Source organism: Rhinatrema bivittatum, chromosome 10 (genome assembly GCF_901001135.1).
Source record: "Rhinatrema bivittatum chromosome 10, aRhiBiv1.1, whole genome shotgun sequence".
In the NCBI taxonomy this organism is placed as follows: Eukaryota; Metazoa; Chordata; class Amphibia; order Gymnophiona; family Rhinatrematidae; genus Rhinatrema; species Rhinatrema bivittatum.
Window position 1 is genome coordinate 41,172,321 of NC_042624.1, and position 27,622 is coordinate 41,199,942.

General features: G+C 40.6%; 1 protein-coding gene across 3 annotated transcripts in view; it reads right to left on the reverse strand.

Annotated features, from left to right (window-relative positions):
• The window catches only part of PLPPR5 (phospholipid phosphatase related 5), a 755,539-nt gene that overhangs the window by 64,664 nt on the left and 663,253 nt on the right, over positions 1–27,622 (reverse strand). For all 3 annotated transcript variants that reach the window (XM_029618585.1, XM_029618584.1, XM_029618583.1), the window contains 2 exons: positions 9,692–9,868; positions 7,042–7,161 (listed from right to left, as the gene is read on the reverse strand). In XM_029618585.1, coding sequence (XP_029474445.1) covers positions 7,042–7,161; positions 9,692–9,868 — 297 coding nt within the window. The remainder of the gene's footprint in view (positions 1–7,041; positions 7,162–9,691; positions 9,869–27,622) is intronic.

Sequence of the window (27,622 nt, forward strand, 5' to 3'; positions counted from 1 at the left end):
GGTAATTTTGGCGGTATAGTTCTCAAAGCGGATTTATGCTCAGAAGACCGCTTTGAAAAATGGTGCAACTTATGGACATGTTTGCCAAAATCCTTATGAGGGTTGAAAATTACCCTCCCTAATAGTGAAAAACCATTACACATGAAAAGAAATTGTTTCTTTCAGACATTACTATTGCAGCTACTTAACAATTTCAATACAATAATGCCAGACTTCCTGGAATCTCCTTTACATGTTACACCTTCTTAGTGTTGATGAGGGAAGGTTGTTTTAGATATTTTTCTAAATGCAACTTGCCAAGGGAAGCAAACTGTTTTGCCCTGATCACAATTATCCATTATTAACATCTAATATTGATTTTAATAATATTAAACCATTCTTAATTTCAAATGCAGTTTTCCCTTCATTCACTTCTTATGGTCATTTAAGGGGGCTGTTTTCAAACCTGTGATGCATGTTAATGCACATTGTCACGTTATTAGTGACTAGGCCCCCATCACCATTAATGTGAGCTATGGTAAGTAACATACATTACCATCTGTTACAGGTTAGTAAACAAACCCCCTAACAGCACTAACATTCTTCGAGTTCTTTCATAGAAAAAGTGTTTTTTTTGCATCTAAGAGGACTGTAATTGATCTTCCTAATTAAAATGTTTACATATTCTTGAGTTGGCATATCATGCTCCCTCTCTAGCCTTATTTAAATCCAGTCTAAAAACGCATCTTTTTGAGGCTGCTTTTAAATCTTAACCCATAATCTTAATGCCTAAGTATCCCTTTCACAGCTTTACTAGTTATTTTTTAACCATTTCCTTGATAAAAGAAATTCCCAAAGTCTCTCTCGCACTGTAGGTTAATCTAGATTAGACTGTAGGCTCTATAGATCAGGGACCGTCTCTTATATGTTTTTGTACAGTGCTATAAAAGTGATAAATAGTAGTAGTAGTAGTAGTAGTATGTCTATGCCAAAAATTCCTGAAGCAGCCACTAGGAATGCAGAGTTAGTTTCCACAAAATGAATATCTTTTAGGAATGTGCACTGATTCTTTTTGTGTCATTTTCGTTTCGGGTTGTTATCTGTTTAATTTCTTTTTTAAAATGGTTCAGGGGATTTTATTTTGTGTTTCTCTAATTTCAGATTTAGGGGTAGATTTTCAAACTCCAGCATTCATAAAAGCCCGGAGTTTACACGCGTTGCCCAGGCTTTATGCGCGCCAGGCCAATTTTCAAACAGCCCGGCCATGCATGAAAACCCCAGGACGTGTGTTAGTCCTGGGGCTTGAAAAAGGGGCAGTCCAGGGGGCGGGGTGGGGTGGTCCGGGGGCAGGGCAAAAGGTAAAACAACAAAATTTGGGTTACTTAGGATAGGGATAGGGGGAGGGCAGGATAAAGGAAGGAGAAGGGAGATTAGGCTAGGGGGTTGGAAAGTTCCCTCCCAGTCTGCTCCTTAATTGTAGCGGACTGGGAGGGAACTGGGGAAGGTCCCGATGCATCACCGCACGTAATTGCTAAAGTAGCCCCCCCCCCTTGCGTGCACAGACTCGTCATTTTATAACATGTGTGTGCCAGCACATGCATGTTATAAAATCGCGCGTCCACATATGTGCGCTGGGTAGTGCGCGCACATCGACATGTGCACATGTTTTGAAAATCTACCCCTTAGTGCGCACTAACAGGACTTAGTGTGTACTACCTATAGTTAGTGCGCACTAAGGGCCAGATTTTCTAACCTACACGTGGGCGTAGATTTGTACGCACAACCCAGCACGCACAAATCTACGCCCAATTTTATAACAGTCGTCCGATTTTGTATCTGTGAGCACATTTGCGCGCGGGTGCCAACTAATACTCGGGGGGGGGGATTTTGTAAAGCAAGTGCGGTGACTCAATCGGGCCTTAGACCAGTCCCCTGCCAGTCCACTCTAATTAAGCAGACTGGGAGGGAACTTCACTACCCCCCCCCCCCACCTAACCTTCCTCCCTTTTCCCCTCTCCACCCAAACCCCAAAATCTAATGTACCTATCCTTTTTTTTTTTTTTTTTTAACTTACTTCCTCTTTGGAGGTGGCCGGTGCACACTTCCCCAGGACAGGACCTAATGGCCGCTGTCCCGGCTGGCCCTCGCCACGGCCCCATCCCTCTCCTGCCCCTTTTGAGCAAACCGGCACTTCCGTTCGTACCGGGGGATACACGCGTGGATGGGCCATTTTTAAAATGCGCTTGACCCGGCCACACACGTATCTCCAGGTTCTTGTGCATGCTGGGCTTTAGAAATTTAGCTTTGTGAATAGTAAGACAGGCTTTATAAGTCTACTTCCTTGACTGATGGAATTCCAAAATTAAACCTCTGGCTTAGTTTCTCTATTGATTTGAGCAATCTGACAGGAGAGAAGAGAGATTGCCTTTCTGTAATCCATCAGGTGAAGCAAAACAGTAACCAAAAAAATGATTGCATTTTATAATCACATGAAATCTTTCTTAATTCAAATAAGTGGATATTTTATTTAATATTTAATTATCATTTCACAAAGACAGTGAATCAGAGAAATTGTTTTTGCTTTTCACTCATGAAGCTGTCCCAAAACTAATTAAGCACTTCCTGAGAGGTAACTTCAATCCTAGTTTCAGTAATGAAATCCCTAAATCACTGGAGCATTTATGGGTATTAAACATGAAAGTATGTCGGTCTTTATGAGGGTAATTTTGTATCATCATGGATAATTTATGTAGCAAATATATAAATATACATTACAGCAATTTTCAAAGGGAACATATGTGTGTATGTTCACTTTTGAAAATTATTTTGCCGAAACCTTGATTAGATTGTAAGCTTTACCGAGCAGAGACTCTCTCTTATATGTTTTTTTGTACAGCACTGCATACATCAAGTAGCACTATTGAAGTGTTAAGTAGTAACATAGTAAATGATGGCAGAAATAAAGACCCAAGTGATCCATCCAGTCTGCCCAGCAAGTTTGATTTATTTATTTATGCATTTCTTTATTTTCATTCTGTGAATATAGTACCTGCCGCTCCATGCAGGTTACCCCCATGCCTTCTGTCAAGGGGAGTAACTGCCATTCCTTGCAGATTATCCCAATGTTTTATCCCTTATTTTAATTTCCATTCTTTAGCCACTAGGGATCCCAAGCTCTTTTGAATTCCATTACAGTTCTCATCTTAACTACTTTTTCTGCATCCAGCACCCTTTCCATGAAGAAATATTTTCTGATGTTGTTCCTGAGTCTACCTCCTTGAAGCTTCATATTGTGACCCTTAGTTCTACAGCTTTCTTTCTATTGGCAAAGACTCAATTCCCATGCATCATTTATACCCTTCTAGTATTTAAATGTCTGTATCATATCCCCCGGTCCATCTCTCCTCCAGGATATACATTGTATATCCTTCAGTCTCATCTCATATGGCTTTTGATGCAGACCCCACACCATTTTGGTTGCCTTTCTTTGGATGTAGTAGAGATAGTTCTATGCAAAGCATATACATTTCCCATTTAAAATACATACATACTTTTTAAAATTGAAAAGTACACATGTAAGTGAAAACACCTCAGCAACCCTGCCCTCAGGAGCCCCTCTGCTCAGTCCTGGTATACTTATACCCAAACAGGACATACATGCATATGTTTAACACAGCATCAGAGGGACAATTTTATAAAACCCCATTTCTGCATGTAAAATTGTGTTTTATATATGAAAATGCATTTGAAAGTTATTCCTTATATAACTAGTACAAAGAGTTCTGAAACCATTCCATTATGAATCCTTTATGCACTAAAAATACTTGTAATAAAAGGAAGAATTCCAACAAATGTATCAAGCAAAATCTCATTTCTTAGCAATAATTATCCACAGTACTTTACTGACATGGGACACAATCATTTATTTTATCTCTCCTGAAGGGATGAATGACTGAATTTTCTATGCTAAAGTTTAAATCTATGAACCATGGGTTTACATGATTTTTCTAAGCAGAGGGACAATAAAAGTAGGACTTTAGTTTAAACCAAAGTCAAATGAAGGATTCTACAGAAAAGTCTCACTTCTTGCTAAATATGAAAGACATCCATATACAGATAAATGTAAGCAGCTACCAATATTATCAAGCTCTCATTTTTTCTAGACAAACTCTTTATTGCACTGCACCAGGGCATCCACTATCACATTACATATTCTGCACAGGAAACCAAAGATAGATGTCTAGTAAAGGAATCCTTAAGACAAAGAGGCTTACTAAATTAAATTTATAATTGCATTCAACTGGCAGTCCTTCAAATCACTGTACATAGGCTCAAGATGAAAGTCAAACAGGTTTAATAACAAGTTAGGAACAAATGGGTGAACTATTAAAGAACAATAAAATCTAGGAGGTCCACATTCCTGGGGAGCTAGGAAAATGTTCTGGATAAACATCTGGCTAACATATCTGGGATGTTCAGTGGTGCAGGCACACCACTGAATGTACCTGGCTACCTTAAATTATCCAGATAAGTTTGTTGTCATATTCAAAGACTGATTATTATTAGTAAATAATAATATTCTCCAGACATGGTACAAGTATAGGAAGATATCACATACATTAATTGTTCTATTGATCTAGAAACCAATTTTCCAAGATCCACCATGCCACCCCATGTTCCCCATGACACATGATCTCTTTACTTGCTTACCATAGGCCTGCTTTACTTCTAGCTGTAAATCAATAATGTACATCTTCTACCAGGGAGCCCATCACATCAACACTTCATACAAGTTCATAAGTGTTTTGAATCAATACAAAAAAGCACCAAAAGGATAGCTCAATTAACTAAGGAGGTCATTTATCAAAGGCTTATCGCACGCGATACGGCCTTATCGCATGCGATAAGCCTCTATTGCATGAGAAAAGGGCCTTTTCACATGCGATAGAATGTAAATTAGGGGGAGGGGAGGAGTCAGGGAGGGGAGGAGTCATGACGGGGCGGAGTCGGTGGTGTCTTCGCTGCCGGCGATAATGTTACTAACATTATCGTCAGCAGTAGCACTCAGAATAGCGCCACCATTCATGGTGGCGCTATTCGGTGTGAAAGCCAGCAGCCGGCAGACCGCCATGGTGTGAAGGCTGCGGGCTTTCGCAGGCCCACCCCCCCGCCCCCTGTTTTCGCAGGATTCTGCATTCTGTGAAGAATGATGAATCCAGGCCTATGTCATTTACTTATAATGTCTGTGTAAACTTGATATTCCCACCATGAATGACTCAGCCTTTCTTCATTCTGGGCATAGATAATAGAGATGTCAATCAGAACTGGTATCAGTTCGGATTCCAGTTCCGATTGACATTGTGAAATTTTCATCTTGCAGTCCTATCGGGTTTTTTTTTTTATCGGCTGCGCCCAAGCCGATAACCAAAAAATACAGCCGACTCTTTAAAATGAGTTTGTTAGTATCCCCCCACCCTCTGGACCCCCCCCCCCAAATTTTTAAATACCTGGTGGTCCAGCGGGGGTCCCGGGAGCATTCTCCCGCGCTCGGGCTGTCGGCTGCCAGTAAACAAAATGGCGCCAATGGCCCTTTGCCCTTAGCATGTGACAGGGTATCCGTGCCATTGGCCAGTCCCCATCACATGGTAGGAGCAATGGACGGCCGGCGCCATCTTTAAAAATGGCATGGGCCATCCAGTGCACCTACCATGTGACAGGGGCTGACCAATGGCACCGATAGCCCCTGTCACATGGTAAGAGCAAAGGGCCATCGGCGCCATTTTGATTAGTGGCAGCCGACATCCCGAGCGTGGGAGAATGCTCCCAGGACTCCCGCTGGACCACCAGGTATTTAAAACTTTTTTTTGGGGGGGGGTCCGGAGGGTGGGGGGATACTAACAAACTCATTTTAAAGGGTCAGGTTGTGTTTTTAGGTTGTGTCCATTCTTCCCGCCCCCCCCCCCCCCAATAACGATAAGAAAACCCACTAAATTAATTGTGGGGTTTCCTAGCGCTATCGGGGGACCCCCCGATATCTGACGATATTGAAAATATCGGACGATATTTTCAATCGTCAGATAAATGATTCACATCCCTAGTAGATAATATGAGATACCTATTGTAAGGAGGTGATAATTATTATACATATATTTGAAAAGTATATTGAGTAAAATTACTGCATTATTATTATGAAAGGAGTATTTCTGTTTGCCTTAGAAAAAATGAAGAAATGTTTTGTCATTACTAAAACTGCTGTTTTCTGGGATAATACATTGGATCAAAATGACATCCAGATCAATAAAATAATAATAATAACTACTGGACCAAAATAAAGTGGCCATCTACACTATCTCTTACAATAGCTTAAAAGCTTAGAGCTGGCAGCACAATATAACCAAACTGGATCTTTAAAACATTTTATCGTCATATGATAGCACTTCAGCAATATACTTTATGGGATGACTGTCATTGCAATCAGTTACAATTTTTACAATATGTCCACGCAAGACCAGGCCTGAAATTGGAAAAGCAGAGAAGTGCCAATATTATTTTTACGGAAGCAAGTTGGGACAACTCAGACAAGAGGTAAAGTGACATTTTTGAGACTGCAAACAGGTCAGATGGAGAGGCAAATCTCATTCACTTCTTCTACTGTGATCCTACCACTAAACCACAGTGCTGTGCCCATATCTTCAGGTTTGTAAGAAGACGAGTTCATCAAAATAACCTGTCCAGAGTCCTACAGACACACTGTCTCAGATCTAAATATCTAATTGCATTTGGTGCTTAATCTAATTGAAAATTTTAAATCAAACAATTAGACTAGTCAGCTTGAGTTTTCCAGCAAATGAAAGTACAATACATAGCTGATTATTCAGGTTTAAATTTGGAAACCTGTGTCGGAAGATACCCTGGGTCAAGCCTATTTGTTCAGCACAATCTTAGATACTGGAAACATCCCAGATGCTGTTCAAGTGTTATGCATTTTCCAAGTTTATTGGTAGAGCATTATACATACCATCTTGAATTATTGAAACTGAAACTACCATGAACAGATGTTACCTTTTCTATAGGACTCTCTACTCTTGGGATGCTGATTGTTGGCATCTGGGCCAAGTTATCTATTGGATTTTTTTCACTTTCAGTCTGTCTTCCTTTGAAATTGTTTACCACACAAATAACCTGAAAATTAAAAAATATATAGTAAGAATAGAATTTTGCAATATCATACATTTAGTAACAGAATTAATTGTAATTGCTAAAATAAGTGTATTCTGAGAAAATAATGAGCTGACTATACACCTGCATAAACAGAATTTATGTTAAGGAAAATTTAAACAGTGTAATTGGTCCAATAGCATCATGTGACTGTCCACTGGATTCTTTCCAGACTGTGGTGCCTTTTATTGGACCAGCACAAGAATTCTCCAAATACAAAGCTGATATGAGCCTTTAGTATCAGCTGGGTCTCTTTTTGAGATTAAATAGAGTCCTCTTGTGATCTCAAAAGCTCATGCACATCCTTCTCTGGGCAATTTTTACTTTGGTTCAAGAAAAGTTAAGACACCCTGCAAATAATCCAGTTTTTCTTGGACTAATACAACTATTGAAACTCTTTACTGCATGACTGAGCATTAAAATCTTTGACACATTTTTCAGACCTTATTACATTGCTCATGTGTATCCATATTACAACAAACAGAAAAACTGTACAGTATAATCTTTCGTCCTGATTTTCTCCATAATTTCCATTTTTGGATTCCTATCAGTCTGACTTAAACTAGATGAACATTATGCATATTTACATTTCAGATCCTCTCAGTTGTGTAGTGAGAACATTTTCAGCTATTTTTTTTAACTTAAACATAGATTCAGGGACACTGGATTACTCTATAATTTGTTCCTGCTTCTCCTAAAGAAATATCATTGGCAATGGCTTTCTCCCTTTTGCGCTACAAATATAAATACAAAATAAATATAAATACTCTTCTTTTCAGGCTGTTGCTGTAATTCTTAAATGTAAAAAGTCTGTATTAATTGTTTATAGAAATATAACTTTCTGAAACTCATGGCAGCAGAGAATAGTATGAATTAAGTAATTTGGTTTACTATATAATCTAATATACTATACTTTTCTATCATGGTCTATCTGTCACATGTTTGGAATACAATACATTCTTCTCATTCTTGCATTCCACACTGTTAAACCCTATTAATATAATGTGGCAAATATATTAATTTTAAGAACAAGTTTTTTTGTAAGTAGCAAATGCTATCTTTTTGGTTCTGTATTTAAAAAATGATTTAAAATTATATCTATGACTCTAAATTACCTGATGAAGAAAATACTGTATAATGTATGCGTTCATAAAGCATGAGTGTTCATAAAATATAAGGGAATCTAATTTGCCAACTGTTGTATGGTGAGAGAGCAATTTCACATCTTTAGAATTTATTTTTAAAAATGAATTTGTAGTGTTCCCAACACTGCTAGGCTTTTTAAATTAGATATCAATTTGTTTCTCTCTATATTCACCTAGTCCCAAACATATGCACACAAGCACTATATTTACCATCATCCATGATCATTTTATCTTGACTTAAAAGTATAGCTTTACTGGTTGAATTGTTCATTGTCACAGAGCACAACTCAAACCAAGAGACGGCTGAGGGGGGATATGATAGAGATGTTTAAAATTATGAGAGGTCTAGAACGGGTAGATGTGAATCAGTTATTTACTCTTTCAGATAATAGAAAGACTAGGGGGCACTCCATGAAGTTAGCATGGGGCACATTTAAAACTAATCGGAGAAAGTTCTTTTTTACTCAACGCACAATTAAACTCTGGAATTTGTTGCCAGAGGATGTGGTTAGTGCAGTTAGTATAGCTGTGTTTAAAAAAGGATTGGATAAGTTCTTGGAGGAGAAGTCCATTACCTGCTATTAAGTTCACTTAGAGAATAGCCACTGCCATTAGCAATGGTAACATGGAATAGACTTAGTTTTTGGGTTCTTGCCAGGTTCTTATGGCCTGGATTGGCCACTGTTGGAAACAGGATGCTGGGCTTGATGGTCCCTTGGTCTGTCCCAGTATGGCATTTTCTTATGTTCTTATATTCAAACATGGACATAAACTCATTCAGGTGAATTTTCAAAGGAGTTACACATTTAAATGTAACATAATATCGTAACAATTTTCAAAAGCCATTTTCTCGCAATAAGTGCACTTAACGTGAGTAAAACCTATTGACAATTCAATGGCATAAATTGTAGCACGTTTTAAAAGCTCACGTACATAAAGTACATTTATATGTTATAAAAACAGTTTTAATTGTGTAAATGATTTTCAAAATCAGGCCCATTATGTCTGCATTAAAGTTTCAGATATTTGGCCATGCTACAGTAAGTGCTTTGTGGGTGATTTTTAGACATATATTTGGTAGTCTAAATCACCTCATGTAACTAAGATTCCTGTCTGGACTAATTCTGTAAATATTATTTTTATTTATTTGCTTTTTTTATACTGACGTTCGTTATCACATTGGTTTACACAAGATGTTATTTGTATATTTAATTTTTAAATAGTGTATAAATATTTTGAGATAATGCCATAATTATGTCAGAAATGCAGATTTTATGTCTTGCAGATATCAGGATAATTTGATTCAAATAAGGATACAGTAGAAAGATGTAGCACATACATTCACATACCAAAAACAATGCTATTGAAATTCCAATCAGAAAGCCTGCTATTACATCTGCCCAATGATTTCGATATTCTGCTACTCTGTTGATTCCGGTAAGGAGTGCAAAACACATCAAACCCAAACAAAGAACAGGCTTTGCAAGTCTTGTTCCTTTTGCTTTTATCGAGTTGGTAATATACATCTGAAATTAATAAGCAAAAAAAAGATTCAATTTACCAGGAAGTCTCTATTACCTTCTGTTGTTTCATTCATTTGCATTGAACCTGGGAAACAATTTTCTTAGGACTAAACTAAGAAATATCCTAAGTAATTTAACAAAGTACATATATTTGACAGAATTGTTTTATAATAGTAAATTTACTGAACTTATACAAATGATAAGAATAACATATTGTAATGTACAGAGAACAGGTACATATTAAGAAGTGTGTAAACAAGCTTAGATAAAAAATAAAAGCAAATAAATAGAAGAGGTTGATATTGAAAAAGGGTTTGTCCCAGTAACTTTTAAGCTGACCAAACAATCACCTTGCTAACCAGTGAAATTTTAACCCAGGTAAAAAAGAGGGCAGGTGGGAAGATGCCTTGGGGTGGGCCTTAAGTTTACCTGTATAGCACTGATAGGGGTAAGGGGTTGCCCTTCTACAGAGAAGGGCAACCAAAATGATAAAGGGGATGGAACAGCTCCCCTAGGAGGAAAGGCTGAAGAGGTTAGGGCTGTTCAGCTTGGAGAAGAGACGGCTGAGGGGGGATATGATAGAGGTTTTTAAGATCATGAGAGGTCTTGAACGAGTAGATGTGACTCGGTTATTTACACTTTCGAATAATAGAAGGACTAGGGGGCATTCCATGAAGTTAGCAAGTAACACATTTAAGACTAATCGGAGAAAATTCTTTTTCACTCAACACACAATAAAGCTCTGGAATTTGTTGCCAGAGGATGTGGTTAGTGCAGTTAGTGGAGCTGGGTTCAAAAAAGGTTTGGATAAGTTCTTGGAGGAGAAGTCCATTAACGGCTATTAATCAAGTTTACTTAGGGAATAGCCACTGCTATTAATTGCATCAGTAGCATGGGATCTTCTTAGTATTTGGATAATTGCCAGGTTCTTGTGGCCTGGTTTGGCCTCTGTTGGAAACAGGATGCTGGGCTTGATGGACCCTTGGTCTGACCCAGCATGGCAATTTCTTATGTTCTTATGCTCTTACCTGGTATGCACACATGTACACGTGATTTTATAACATGTGTGTGCAGGCGCGCACATGTTATAAATTCCAGGGTTGGCGCGTGCAAGGGGGTGCACAATTGTGCACCTTATGCACGCCGAGCCCGCTCCGAGCTGCGCTGCCCTCCCCTGTTTCCTCCCAGGATGCTCCGAAATCAGAGCCGCCTGGGAGGGAACTTTCCTACCCCCTATCCCACCTTCCCTTCCCATCCCCTACCTCCCCCGCCCTTTCCCCCCTACCTTTGACATTTTGGTTTTTTTATCTCCAAACTTACTTCAGCCCTGGGGCTGAAGTAAGTTGCGTGCGCCGGCCGACTGCTGGTGCACGATCCACGGCACAGCAGCAAATATGGCCACTGTGCCGGAAGCATGACCCCTCCCCCTCCCCACCCCTTTTTGCACATCGCCAGGTCTTTTTAAAATAGACCCGGCACGCGTAACCCTTTTAAAATCCGTCCCATAGTGAGCATTACCCAGGTCAGTCCAGTCAGACAAAATGCTGGCCTAAATTTACCCAGATAATTATGCAATTAGCCAGACATATTCAGTGGGAGACTTACCTTCTCCACGTAACTTCCCACTTGACAGCTCACTGAAATTTGGCATCAGATATACTGTGTATATACATACACAAACACACACATAAGTATTGACAACCCAAATAGGAAAAGGGCACTAATGTCTTATTTTTTATTTTATTTATTTATTTAACGTTTTTATATACCGACATTCATCAGTGATATCACATCGGTTCACAGCGTAACATAAACTAGTGCCTGGGGTGGCGCTTTACATCGAACAAGTTTAACATAAAACAAATATAACATGATAACATGGGGGTGATTAAAAGGAGGGGGAAATATAGAGATGAACATAAAATAAATATAACATATTAACAAGAGAGTAAATGAGAGGGGGGGGGGAAATGTGAAGGAGAATTAAGTATTAAGTTAATTCTTAAATTATTGTAAATTATGTTCATTAACAATCAGTCAGCTTTCATAGAAGATTTTTAATCAATCATTAAATACAAAAATTAAAAAGGCATATAAGAGCAATTCATATGGAATATCTAATCCCTCTTCCATGTATCATACTTTTGTTCCTAAATATTAATATTGGAAAACTAAATACTTACAATGAAAAAAACAGCTACTCGTCACACTGTATCTGAAGCAAACTTAACTGCCAACAAAAAACCACTGATAGCCCATGTTCACAATCATTCTTAAATATGCTTAACACATTTCTATTTACGTGTATACAGGATGGATAATATAAAACTAAACACAGTTACAAAGACAACAAAGAGCTATATACAAATGCAAAAATGCATATAAATAGTATAGCATGGTGTAGTAGGGATGTGCAGAGGGTCCGCATACGTTACATTCAGTATTCGTATTCGTGGGGGGGGGGGGCAGATACGTTGCATTCGGCAAGGGGGGCCCCGATCTGTTCATGCGTTCCATTCTTATTTGTTTCCCGGCTAAAATTTAATTAACTACAAACCCCCACGCTCCTGACCCCCCCAAGACTTACCAAAACTCCCTGGTGGTTCATCAGGGGTCCGGAAGCCATCTACTGCACTCACGCCATCGGCTGCCGGTATTCAAAATGGCACCGATAGCCTTTGACCTTACTATGTCACAGGGGCTACCGGTGCCATTGGTCGGCCCCTGTCACATGGTAGGAGCAATGGACGGCCGATGCCATCTTGTGCTCCTACCATGTGACAGAGGCCGACCAATGGCACTGGTAGCCCCTGTGACATAGTAAGGTCAAAGGATATCAGCGCCATTTTGAATACCGGCAGCTAACGGCCCGAGTGCAGGAGATGGCTCCTGGACCCCCGCTGGACCACCAGGGACTTTTGGCAAGTCTTGTGGGGTCAGGAGGGTCCCCCAAGACTTGCAAATAGTCCCTGGTGGTCCAGCAGGGGTCCAGGAGCGATCTCTTGCACTCGGGCCATCGGCTGCCAGTAATCAAAATGGCACCGATAGCCTTTGCCCTTACTATGTCACAGGGGCTATCGGCGCCATTTTGAATACCGGCAGCCGATGGTGTGAGTGCAGTAGATGGCTCCCGGTCCCCCGCTGGACCACTAGGGAGTTTTGGCAAGTCTTGGGGGGGGGGGGGGTCAGGAGGGTGGGGTTTTGTTTAAATTCGCTCCTTTAGACAGCCGAATAATTCGGTGAAGATTCATTGTATTTGTGGGAATTGCGATACATTTCACTTCCCCACGAATTCAACGAATATGGCCCTATACGTTGCGGATTGCCAATATGTTGCAAATGAATGCACACCCCTCTGGTGTAGCTTATTCGTTCACTATAGTAAACCCATGCAAGGTTTTTACCACTTACACTGCTCTTTTTGCATTATGTCAAGGCATTTAAGGTAGCAAGATATCCCCCCTTGGTGAAACAAGGATCCATGTAGGGGTTTACTATAGTGAATGAATCAAGCTACACCGTGCTATACTATTTATATGCATTTTTGCATTTGTATATAGCTCCTTGTTGTCTTTATAACTCTGTGTTTAATTTTTTATTGTCCATTCTCTATACACTTAAATAGAAATGTTTTAAGTGTATTTAAGAATGATTGTGAACATGGGTTATCTGTGTTTTTTTGTTGGCAGTTAAGTTTGCTTCAGATATGGTGTGATATGCAGCGGTTTTTTCTTTGTACGTATTTAATTTTCTATGTATTAATATTTAGGAACAATAGTATGATACATGGAAGAGGGATTAGGTATTCCATATGAATTGTTCTCTTTATATTCCTTTTCAATTTCTGTACTTAATGGTTGAATAAAAATTTTCTTCGAAAGCTGACTGATTGTTTATGAACATAAGACATTAGTGTTCTTTTCCTATTTGGGTTGGCAATACTTGTATCTATTGAACACGTCTATTGGATTATATTGTCCAGTATCTTTTGATTCTATAAATAGATAGATATAGATATGTGTGTGTATGTTAGGGATGTGCGAAGCCCGAATCTGTCAGTTTGGACTTCATTTTCGGCCCGCCACAGGAAATTCATATTTCCTGCGGTTCGGGCCTTTAAAATTTGGGGAGACCTGAATTTTGTTTTAGTGCGCACTAAAACCGAAAATGAATTTTTCCTGAAAATTGGAAAAAATTCCTTTGGGAATTTAGTTGAAATTGCCTAATTCATCCTGGATGAATGCACATCCTTAGTGTATATACATATATATATATATATATATATATATTGAGAGAGAGAGAGATAAAAATAATATAATATTTAATAACAAAATTAATTAAAAAATGTTTCCTGATCATTCGATGTCTGAATGACTGAATGAGCAGCAGTGGCAGTGAATGAGATCCTCCTTGCTGCTCTTAAGCCATTGATCAGTCTTTGAACAATATTTTTAATTGGAATGGAGCAAAGAGAAAATCCCCAGGACCTGGAGAAATGGAGCAGCAGCCTATAAGGCTTTCCAATATCTTTGTTCACTGTGAATTTTCAAAGGGGTTCTATGTGTAAGCATGTGCACACATACACTATTTTATAAATGCCAAGAATATACGTGTATTTTCAGTTTTACATATTTTATCGGGCACAAGAAGAGACAGTCTAAGGGTATTGCGGGTGGGATACTGAAGTACACGTGGTAGTTTCTATGTTGGAAGAGAGAATACGCCATTACCATATTTATTCGTACACTTTTACATATGCTAATTGACTTGAGAAAATGAAATCAGACTTTGTTGTCTAGATTTTGAGAGGAAAGTCTGTGTGAATTGGTGGATGTTCACAGAGATGAAGAGCTAGATAGTCTAGATAAACTGGAGAAAGACAGGGTGAAGTGGCAGTGGTATCAGCAAACTGATGATTCCAAGTATGCATGCAATTAAGTATTTTCGAAATTGCATATATGATACCTGTTTAATTCTGGATGTTTGCATAGTATCACAACTATTTTACAAATAAAAGGGTAGATTTTTAAAAAATGCGCACGCACCTCCATGTGTGTGTACTACCTGGCACATGCACATGGATGCATGATTTTATAACATACGTGTGCCAACGCACATGTTATAAAATCAGCAGGCCACGCGCACATAACTGCTGGATTTTGTAATCCGCGCACGCATGTGCGGGCAGCACGCGCAAGGGAAGGGTAAGTTTTAGCTAGTTTCGCGTGGCGACACATCACAGCTTTCCTCAGTTCCCACCCAGTCTGCTCCAGTTAAGGAGCGGACTGGGAGGGAACTTCCCTACCCCCTACCTAGCCTCCCTTCCCCTCTCCTCCCCACCCCCTAAACCTAATTTGCCATACCTTTTTTTGTTCTTGTTGTTTAACTTGATGCTCCTCCAGAGGAGAAGCAACTTGCGCCTGCCGACCGACTGCCAGCATGCGCTTCCCCGGCAGAGCGGCAAATGGCCGCTGTACCAGCGCCTCCAGCCCCGCCCCTCCCTGCCCCCCAGACTGCCCCCTGGACCGCTCCCTTTTCAGGCCCCAGCACTTAATCGCGTACTGGGGCTTATTCCCGTTTGAAAGTTGGCCCGGCACACATAAGGCCTGGCCATGCGCATAAACCCCAGGATATACATGTGCCGGGGTTTAAAATTTACCCTAAAATATACAAGCATGTTTATTAAATGTTTTCTAGTATTGGAAATATACACACACATTGAAACGTGTGTAATTTTGGACCAGAGACACACGCTATTTTAAAAACTGGGCAGCTCCCATCATATAGTTTTACAAAATACTAGCATTAATCTCCATACATCCACTTAGATGGAAATGCTATATCGCAGATAGGTTTGAAAATTAGTCTCTGAGTTAAAAGGTTCAAAAAATGTAGCCCACCTTGCAGAGCTGTATCTTGTGCTCTGAAACTGTACAATTTAAATTCCAAGAATAATGATTATAATAACTACAGCAGCCATAATACATTTTATAAAGGAGTGAAATTGTGTAATACTTCAATAATTCAAAACCAAAAACTTTTGCATCCTTACATACACTAATTTACAATAACTGTCAATCACCCTCAGTATGTCGGGAGACCTGAAATGAAGATTTTTTAATTTTTTTTGGTGAAATTTAAAACTAGTTTCAAATTCACATGAAAATGCAAAAGAGGTGAGAAGCTGATCTTCACAATTCTATTTTAATCTTCAATCACTCTCCCCGTTACCACATCTTCCCATTTAAAAATTGGAGCCAAAATTCTGACTAGATACTAAAACATAATGCATTGGGCACATGTAGTATGATATAAACCATTATCAAAATGAACAATCAGTGTGCACCAAAATGTAAGAATTCAGAGTATTTTTCCTGTCAAAAAAAAGTGCTTTATAGATAAAGTTTTTCTTTTGATATCATCATTTCACTATAATGTAAAATTTTGTCATTTACATCTTTTTCATGTTCTCTACAACCACAGAGAAACCTGTTATATTGTAATCAGAATTCAAGGGGTGATGACATACTGAATGTTAGAAACTAGTAGATACATTTCAGAATTGCCCCTTATTTATGTATTTATTTATTTAGAAATGGTACTGAATAGGGTTGATATTCCTTCCATACGGGCTGAGACCGAAGCTCAGGGTTGAAACAAACCAAGCCCGGTAAATTAAAAAAGTTAATGTCTATGATAATCCGATCAAAACTTGATGGGAACGATTTTCAATAGCTTGCATCATGTGCAGCATGCAGGCTATGTTAGCCCATGCACATTGCTGCACTTCTCAAAGGAAAGCAACCCGTTTCCTTTTGAAAATGAGTGGGTTGCAAAGTATGTACTTTTAAAAGTGTCCACATACTCTGCCTGTGGTTTGTGTGGGTGGTCAAGCGGCAGCAAAATAGTAGGGGTGTGCATTCATTTTTAAATAAAATGAAAAATGTGATGAAACACTGGCATTTGGTTTCATTTCATTTGAAATTGAAATGAAAAAGGAAATTTTAGAAAAAACATACAATGCCACCCTTGCCGCCTTCCCCTAAGTCTCCACGCTCCCTGCCTGGACCACACTTACCCATTCAGAAGGGTTGCCAACTTGCTCCACATTTTCAAGACAGGTTGATCCAGTCCTGGTTTTACCCCATTGCATGCTGGGACTTAATCTGATTTACCTATTGCATTCCCTAAGACAATCAAGACTATAAGTACCTGCAATGCAAGGGAGTAAAACCAGGACTGGATCAACCTGTCCTGAAAATCTGGAGCCAGTAGGCAACCATACCCTTCGGTGGGGGTCCTCAATGAAGAAAGCATTAGGAGATATCCCCAGCTGCTCCTGCTCAGCTGCCTCCAGACCAAAAAGAGCACCGATGTCAGTGCTATAGCCTCAGGGTCCTAAGGCCAGTGCCATTTTGTATAAGGAACATATCCTGTGTCACCATGAAACCTAATGGCACCAGCACCATTTTTTGACTCCATAGCCATTGGAGGCAGAAGCACATGGATTAGTCCTGCCCGTTTCTTCATTGGAGACCCTGTGCATGGGGTAAGTGTGATCTGAGGGACTTGGGGCTAGGGGATTTAATTTTTTTTCTTTGGGGTTTTGTTTTAATGTCATATTTTGGTTTAGCAAACAAAATGAGCCAAGATAAACCTTAAAGAAACCAAAACCCAAATAGAAAAACAAATGAAGCAAAACAATACTTTTCCCATGCATACTTTTCTAGCTTTCTGGTAATGGAGGTAAAAGTACACTCACTGTGGTAGCTCCATTGTACTTTGAGCCACATTTGAGGAGGTCAACTTTAAGTATGTCCATTTTACATAAGTAGATAAACATTTACCTATATAAATGTCTTTGAAAATTGCCCTCAACTAGTAGCAAACTGTTTCAGCAGAAGGACCAAGAAGGGTGAGGGTAATCAATCCACTTTAGTTCTATGTCTGACAAATGGTGGCTTTTTTCTCTCAGACTTTAATGTTTACCTATGTACTAATTTGTTTAGGAATTGAATTGACTCAATTTCTGTACCAGTTAACATGGGAAGAATAATCCAGGTTGCTTTTCATACCATTTGAAGGTGCTATGATATCAGCCATTGACAGCCAAATGCAGGAAGCATTGATAAATGGCATGTTCTCCTGTACCAAAATGGTATCATCTTGAATTTAACTGCAGGAGCAGAGAGACTGAGGGGGTCATTTTCCAAGGAGTTACCACGGGTAATAATTCCACAAATCGCGCTAACAGCCATTAACGTGATTTGTGAATTTTAAAGTAGGGAGAATTTATTGTGTGCCGTGAAACAGCCACAGTGTTAACATGGCCAATAACTACACCTCTTTCATTTGCGTTATGTTGTGCACTAGAGGCCGGTAAAGGTTTATCACAGTTCACAATATTTCCAGACAGGCCTGTTTCAGTATGTGTGTGTGTGTGAGAGAGAGCGAGGGCCACTTTGACATTCAACATGAGATGTAAGAACAGAACAGTGGTCTCTTGTGAAGATTTGCTGGCCTTCGGAGTGAGGAAACTCACTCCAAGATGAGATTTGGGCAATGTTCTCTCCACCTAGCATGATGGACACTCTACCTGGGCAACAACAAGCTAGGTGGAGAAAACATTGCCCAAATCTCATCTTGGAGTGAGTTTCCTCACTCCGAAGGCCAGCAAATCTTCACAAGAGACCACTGTTCTGTTCATACATCTCATGTTGAATGTTAAAGTGGCCCCTACCCCCCTACACTAATACTTAACCCTCACCTCGAGTTACTAGGTGGGCCTCCCATAGGGATACAAATACCTGTCTAGGGAGGAGGCACTATAGCAAGTCTGTCTCTGTCTCTCTCTCTCTCTCTCTCTCTCTCCTTATTAGCATAAGGTACACCCCTTTTTGGTATCCAATGCGATATTGGAAAATGAGGCCCATAGAATGGTTTCTGATTTGTCTTCATAATTTAATGCAAAGAAGAGGCAAACCTATTTATTTCAGTGGAACTGAAGTTGTAGAACTCAAGGTTATGATGTGATACTCTCAGGGGGAGGACAAGAGAAACAAAATATTTTTCAAAGAATAAATGCCTGAAATTCAAATCAGAAGGACATAAGAGGCAAAAATGGTAGCAGGATTAAAAAAATGTTCAGTATAAGACCAGAGGATCTGTAGTAGCAAGAGGATGGAGATGAAATACATTGGGTTAGCAGGCACAGAGTGGAAGTTACAACTCAAAACTGTTGCAGTCGACCGGCCATAGGCTTTCCCCACAGCTGGCTCTCCGTACCTCCGCCAGATACGGAGGGGATTCCCCCAATGCCGCAACACTGCCTGCAGTGGTGATGCAGCAGACTGCCACGCTGAACGCTGCTCCATGGAACAGTGTCCCTAGGCACATGCGCATACCTCTTCTGTATTTAAAGGATCCACGGTGGGAAAATTGCTGCAGCGCCCCAAGATGATGTCACCGGGACCACTCTAAGAAGACAGCTTGGACCAGCCATGGGTGTCTCAGCAAGGGGTCGTCTCCTGTGAGAATCTAGTTGCTTGTGTTTCTGGTTCCAATCTTGCTTTCTCCAGTGGTTCCTGCTCCTGTGTTCTTGATTCTTATTCCCAGTCCTGGTCTTGTACTCCCATTCCTGTTTTTCCACTTTTTCTGCCTCCTTCTCCTGGATTGATTGACTCTTTGGTTTGGACCTCGACTTGCCCTGACCTCATCTTCTTCTTCGATTGTCTCCTTGCTGACCTCATACCTCATCTTTACCTCGTTTGCCTGCCACCTGCCCCAACCTTGGCTTGTCTCTGTTCTGCTGTGTTGCCACCTGCCCCAACCTGTTTGTCTCCATTCTGGTGTTGCTGTCTGTCCTGACCTCAGCCTGTATGACTTGTCCTTCTTGCCCAACTCCTTCATCAGATACCTCATCTTCCAGACGCCTGTGCCTAAGTCCAGCCAGCCCCGGCACCCAAGGGCTCAACCTGTGGGGCTCGTGGACTGGTATTGGTAAAGTTATGGTTAGACCTATACACCAGCCAGTTCCACCCACTGATGGAGAGAACTTGCAGGGTCAACCGAAGCAACAAAAACAGCACTGGTATGATTGCATGGGGTAACCTGCATGGAACAGCAGTTACAACCCTAAACTGTAGCAGTACAACTGCATCTGGGCTCCTAGAAAGCATGGAAAGGCCAACACTGGGATGGATGTTGACAATGGTTGGGGGCAGATATAAGAGGAGGGTTGAAAAATAGGGTGGAAGACCCATGGGAGGAGTTGCTGTTGGGATGCATTTTGGAATTTTATATGCACATCTACCAAGAGAAGATGATTCTCAACTGGGCTCCTCAAAGGCCTTGATCACGGACAATCCTACCTCCTCATCCTACTCAAAATCTTGGTCGCCTTTGACACCGTCAACCATGATACCCTACTGAGCAGACAAAGTGACATCGGCCTAACCAACACCACACTCAAATGGTTCAAATCATACCTGACAAACCAATCATACAAAGTCAGACTCAACACTACTGAATCCAAACAAATCCCCTCACACATGGTGTAACCCAAGGCTCTTCCCTCTCCTCCACCCTTTTCAACATCTACATCTTCCCCCTATGCATACTCCTAACTGGACTAAATCTAACATTCTTCCTATACGCCGACGATGTTCAGATTCTACTCCCCATAAAAGAAACCATCACAAACACACTAAAAACTTGGGACAAATACCTTCCGAAGATAACACAACTACTATCTTAACTTTCCCTCAACCACAACAAAACCGAAATACTTCACATCAATAACAAGACCATCTCAACACTCAAAGACAACAACTCAGCCCCTGCCAACAATGTCAGAATAACCTCCTCAGCCAGAGATCTCAGCGTAATCATAGACAACGAACTCAACATGAAGAAACATATCAACTTAACAATAAAAGATGGATTGTTCAAACTACAATACTCAAAAAAATCAAACCACTTCGCCACGCCCCAGATTACAGAACAGTTCTCCAAGCACTACTATTCTCCAAACTAGACTATTGTAACGCACTACTTCTGGGCCTCCCATCCATCTCCCTCAGGCCACTACAAATCCTCCAAAATGCAGTCACAAGATCACTCTCAAACAGCAAAAAATCTGAACACATCACACCAATCCTAAAAAACCTGCATTGGCTGTCCATCCCACACAGGATTCAATACAAAGTGTTAACCCTCATATACAAAACACTAAAAACCGAAAACTTTGACTGGCCAAGCCCAGCCATACACTTCCAAATCACCCAGAGAGCACACCGCTCAACCAACACCGGACTCATCCCAACTCCATCACCAAAAACAGCCCACCTAACCTCACCAAGGAACCGAAACCTAACCATAGCAGGTCCAACACTCTGGAACAGCTTACCACCCCAACTCAGACTCAACCCCACAACCCAATCATTTAAAAATGACCTGAAAACATGGCTCTTCAAAAAAGCATATCCAACAACCACCCCCCACTCAACTCCCAACACACAAAGCTAAATCCCCCCCCCCCACCTTCACACACATCTTCCCCCCCCCCTCTGCCCACCACATCCCACAACACCCACCACAGAACCGCGTCAGCTCTCATTGCGGTCAACCCCAACAATACAAACCTTCTAATTAGACCGCATACATAGTTCCATTCACCCCCCTACATTTCACAGAACGACTCTCCACAGACCAATCATCAGACAACCACAAAGATGCTATCCTAAAGGACATAAAAGGCACTGTAAAAAAGTTACTAACTTCTCTGTAAAAAGTTACTAATCTCAATGTAAAAAGCTACTAACTAATCTCAATGTAAGAAGTTACTAACTTCATTGTAAAAAATCACTAATCTCAATGTAAAAAGCTACCTAGTTTATTGTACAATGTATAACAACATAATGTTACAAAGTGCAATAAGCTCACGAAGCTCCAATGTAAAATAGGAAGTCTACATCAATAGAAAAAGCTACTACTTACTCAATGTAAGAAGTCACTACTTACTCAATGTAAGAAGTCACTAACTTCGTTGTAAAAAGTCACTAATCTCAATGTAAAGCTACCTAGTTTATTGTACAATATATAACAACATAATGAGACAAAATGCAATAAGCTCTCAAAGTTCCAATGTAAAATAGGAAGTCCACATCGATAGACCCCTCTATCACCATGTAAACCGGTGCGATATGTATGATGAACATCGGTATAGAAAAACAAATAAATAAATACATTTTGGTTTTAGTCTGCCATCATTTACTATGTTACTGTATTACTAGAAACCATCACCTCAGACCTGATGCTGCCTCACTACCAACTACAGGTAATTTCTGGTTTTATTTGCAAGTTTACATTTTTTTAAAAAAGTAAACAAAACAGATTAGAATATGGACAGAAATGGGCTGATGATTATAACATGAGACATGTGTTTGGTAAAGTCTGCCCATGTCTTCTAGTTTAATACAGAAAGTGTTAGTGTGTTCCAGAAAGTAATATTAGCACATTACTTTCTGATTAGCAGATTCATCCTTACCTCCAAATCATGAATTGAGTCAACAACTAGAAAAATTGCTTTCAAGTAATTTATTTTATGAGCCTTCTCCATTTTCAAATCCCAGCATAAATACATAGAAATAAAGGCTTGAAATACAGGAAAAAATGTGCCTCAGGTCCTATTTCATAAGAACATAAGAAATGCCATTCTGGGTCAGACCAAGATCCATCAAGCCAAGGATCCTATGGCCAGCCTAGGTCACAAGTACCTGGCAGATCACAAAAAGTAGAGATATTTCTTGTTACTCCCATCCAAGGATAGCAATGGTTTTCTCTAATCCTTTTGACTAATAATGTGTTATGGACTTTTCCTCCAGGAGGTTGTCCACTATGTAGTCACCTTGACCACATCCTGTGGCAAAAGATTCCACAGCTTAACTGGACCCTGAGTGAAAAAGTAATTCCAACCATTTGTTTTAAATCTGTTGGTTGTGGGTTTCATGGAGTGTCCCATTGTTTTAGTATTATTTGAAAGGGTAAATAACTGGACTTTACTTATCTGTTCTACCCCATTCATAATTTTATAAACTTCTATCCTGTCCCCTTTCATCCATCTCTTTTCCAAGCTGAAGAGCCCAAACCTGTGTAACCTGTTGCCATAAGGGAACCATTCCATCCCTCCTCTGCACATTTTCTAGTTCTGTTATTTCAGTGACATCCAACAAGAAAAATCGTTTTTGTATCTGAACTGGTCTACATTTAGGAAAACTTGATTCCACCATATTACTGGACAACTGATTCATATTTTGAGCCACATCCCATATCTTCCATCCTTTGTAAAGGCAGAAGAAAAACTTTGTTTCATTGAAACTACTATTTCAATTTCATTGTCTTTATGTGCTTCTCTTCCAGCCTCCGTCCCTTCCTGGACCATCACATCCACCTAGCAATATGTTTCCCCTAATGATACATACATTTCCCAAGGAAAGCCCGTAAGAATATGCAGCTTGAATGCGCAACCATTTCTGATCCATTTTAGATAGATTTTTTAAGATGATTGAATTATTAATGTATTCAAAATATGCATGAATGGAGATTAGCTACAGCTGAACCCTTGATGATTGGCACTACTGCACACAAGTTTCAAACTTTTGCTAATTCAACTCTTTTTGAGAGTAATTGTGCTTCCATCATAGCAGCCTAGCAATGGCAAAAGCTCTGGGCCCAGATCATTTTAGACCACCACTGCAATCTGGGCTGAAGACTAATTTAAAAATAAGATACTGGGAGGGTAAGGGGTGGGGTGGGGGGAAAAGAGGGGACTCTGGAGTTTCACTAGGGCCTTAAACAAAACTATGCAAAATTTTTCAGCTGGATCTCTATTGGTTCAAGAGCTAAAGGCAGCTGAATGAAGGTCACAGAGTACTGTGCACCACGCAAAACAAAATGGCCAATTTGTCCAGGCACTGCAACCAAACAACCCCTGTTAGGGGCCTGAAAGTTTGTGGATTATTACAACTTCAGATGCTAAGTTCCTATGCAAAGTTTGGAACCTAACATGAGCTTGCCACCCTTTTTATGATCCAGCAAAGTACGTGAAAAAGTTTACAAAAGAAATGTAAGGCCTAATTTGACTCCTCATTGCTCTTGATGTATTCTTCAATTCAGGCCATAGCTGGATCAGTAGTCATGGCCCATGACAAAATCTACTATTTTCACTAGGAGGCTTTGCAGCCAAATGGAAGCAAAGATATAGCTACATAAAGACATGATGTCACCTTTTTATGCAAATTTTTGCCATTTTTGGGTACAAATATCTCTATTGGGTAGTTTTTAATTTTTTTTTTCTAATGTTAATTAAAAGAGCACCATTTTTGCTACAAAATTCACCCTATTTCGGCTTGGACCCAGCCTTGCTTTGGTCAGAATTATGGTCCCAAAGGCAAGTATCATTTGCATGCATGAATGTACTATGATAAAAAAGCCATTTTTGGCATCCAACTGTGAAACAAGCAAATGAGCTAGAGATGTGAAATTTTACAATGCAGCTCAGTTTATTTATTTATTTATTTATTTATTTATTTAAAATTTTTATATACCGACATTCATCCAGGATATCATATCGGTTCACATTGTAACGCAAAAACAAACGCACGGCATGGCGCTTTACATTGAACAGTAAAAAACATGATAACAAGGCATTAACGAGAGGGGGGAACAATAATATGGGAAGTTTTGCAATAAAATTATATACAAGAATTGCAATTATATACATATGTACAAAAGAAAGAAAACTATGAGGTTAACTGTGCTTACCCTACTTTTAGCTTTTGACACATATTTGTTTAGACATATTTTCATAAATTAGTCATCAAATTCAGTGTAAAACTTTGTATGTTGATTAATTTCCTTGCAATGGTCAGTGGTAGCTGAGTCATTGCCAAGTCAGCAAAATTGACAACCCCATCACCTAGGGGCCACTCCAGACAGCCAGAAAAGGTTCAAGCCACAGGTTTCCAAGCTTTTATTTAAGCACAAAACAAGAAAAGGCAAGACACTTTATACAAGAATTGCTTAAACTGCAGATTACACAAAAATTCACTTCGTCTTTTTTCCTGCCTTGCACATACTTTTGAATGTCCCATCAATGTGTGATAAAGTGGCTTGTGAATAAATGTACTGCCTGCCTGATAAAGTTGTTATGGGTGCATCAAGGGTAGCAATAATGTGCTCTTCTGGAACCCCTCTTTGGTGTGGCCAGTAAAATGACCTGCCAGGACCTTGGGGGTACAATTGAGACTTCTCATATATGGCCAATCAACCAGGAATTATCATAGATGCAAGCTAATTACTGACCAGGTTGAAAGCTGGATACTTGAAAATATTCACATTCATGATCTAGAACACTTGCAATGAATGAAGTGATGTTATTCAATATTTTACTATTGCAAATTTTAGTTGCATCAATGGGCTTTGAATTGATGATTTTCCGTTTTGTCAGCAACTGTATGCTAAACTTCTCATCCTAAACAGGATTGATTGCTTCAATGTCCTCCATTGGGACAATGAAAAATTTGATACCACAAAGAGCAGAATGGTGTCACAGGCCAGGGCATGTTCCTATAACCTCTGCCACAGCACACTGCTAACATGACATTACCATAGTTCCTAGGGGTGTGCATTCGGATTGACCGCATTAGTAAAACGCAACTCATATTTTTTTTTTACTTAAAAAATTGATTCGACATAAACGATCGGATTTCCCACATATCGAACATAGATATGTTCGATATGTGGGAAATCGCGATTGTTGAGCCAAAATAAAAATATAAACCCCCTCCCCCTCCTTAATCCCCCCCCCCCCGACTTACCACAACTCCCTGGTGATGGAGCGAGGAGTGAGGACGCCATTTCTGCAATCCTTGGCGAGAAGCATGTGACGTCGGCGGCACGTCGAGTGACGCCGGCGTCACGTGATTCCCGGCTCGTTCGCGCCGGACGGCTCGTTCGGCCCAAAAAGAACTTTTGGCCAGCTTGGGGGGGCCTCCTGACCCCCCCCAAGCTGGCCAAAAGTTCTTTTTGGGCCGAACGAGCCATCCGGCGCGAACGAGCCGGGAATCACGTGGCGCCGCGTTACTCAGACGCGACGTCACGTGATTCCCGGCAAGTTCGCGCCGGACGGCTCGTTCGGCGCGAACAAGCCGGGAATCACGTGACGCCGACGTCACGTGATTCCCGGCAAGTTCGCGCCGGACGGCTCGTTCGGCCCAAAAAGAACTTTTGGCCAGCTTGGGGGGGTCAGGAGGCCCCCCCAAGCTGGCCAAAAGTTCTTTTTGGGCCGAACGAGCCGTCCGGCGCGAACGAGCCGGGAATCACGTGACGCCGCGTCACTCGACGTGCCACCGACGTCACATGCTTCTCGCCAAGGATTGCAGAAATGACGTCCTCACTCCTCGCTCGATCACCAGGGAGTTGTGGTAAGTCTGGGGGGGGGATTAAGGAGGGTGAGGGGGTTTAATTTTTTTTTTGCACATATGTACATATACCCAACTCATTGCATTTTTTTTATGTCCATATTGGCCGCAAGTGGGACCCCCTTTCGGACATAAAAAATATGAACATAAAATTTTGCTCTGCACATCCCTAATAGTTCCTTGTGAAGGTGATATTTTTGCATGTTCAGGCTTTCATGCAGTAAATAACACAGCACAATAAAATGTCCATTTTCAGGGATCATTTATAAAAGTGTATCGAAGCAAGATGCGTCATAAGTTACAAGCATGATAAGCACAACAAGCTTCATCGCATTGTAAAATTTCACATCTCTAGCTCATTTGCATGTTCCACAGCAGGGTGCCAAAGATACTTCTTTTTAACGTAGCACGCCCATGCATGCAAATGATGCATATTGTTGGGGCCTTAATTCTGACCAAAGCAAGACCCTGTCCAAAAAGAAACAGGGTGACTTTTGTAGCAAAAAAGATGCTCCTTCAAATGACAAAAAAGAAAAGATTTAAAAACTACACAGTAGAGATATTTCCACCTGAAAATTGGCAAAATTGTGCATAAAAAAGTGACATTGTGTCTTTATGTAATTATTAGAGATGTGATTCAGCCGACCTTTCAGTTCGGCTTTTGTTATCAACCCACCGCAGGAAATTTCATTTTCCCGATTTTAATTCGGTTGCCCCTGAAATGATATCCGAAACCCGCCCCGACCCTTCCAATTTAATTAATTAGAATGGGGTTGTAAAAAACAAACAAACCCCCCCACCCCCAAAACCAACCCCAACCCTTCAAATTTAATTAATTGCAAACCCTCACACTCCCAACTCCCCCAAATCTTGCCGAAATTCCCTGGTGGTCCAGTGGGGGTCCTGGGAGCGATCTCCCACTCTCGGGCTGTCGGCTGCCAGTAATCAAAATGGCGCCGATGGCCCTTTGCCCTTACATGTGGCAGGCTATCGGTGCCATTGTCCAGCCTCTGTCACATGGTAGGAGCAATGGATGGCCGGCGCCATCTTAAAAAATGGCACAGGCCATCCATTGCTCCTACCATGTGACAGGGGTTGACCAATGGCACCAATAGCCCCTGTCACACATAAGGGCAAAGGGCCATCAGCCGCCATTTTGATTAGTGGCAGCCGACGGCCCGAGAGGGGGAGATCACTTACCCAAGGCCGTAAGTCTTGGGGGGGGTCAGGCAAGTCTTGGGGGGTCGGGAGGTTGGGGGATTACAATTAATTAAAT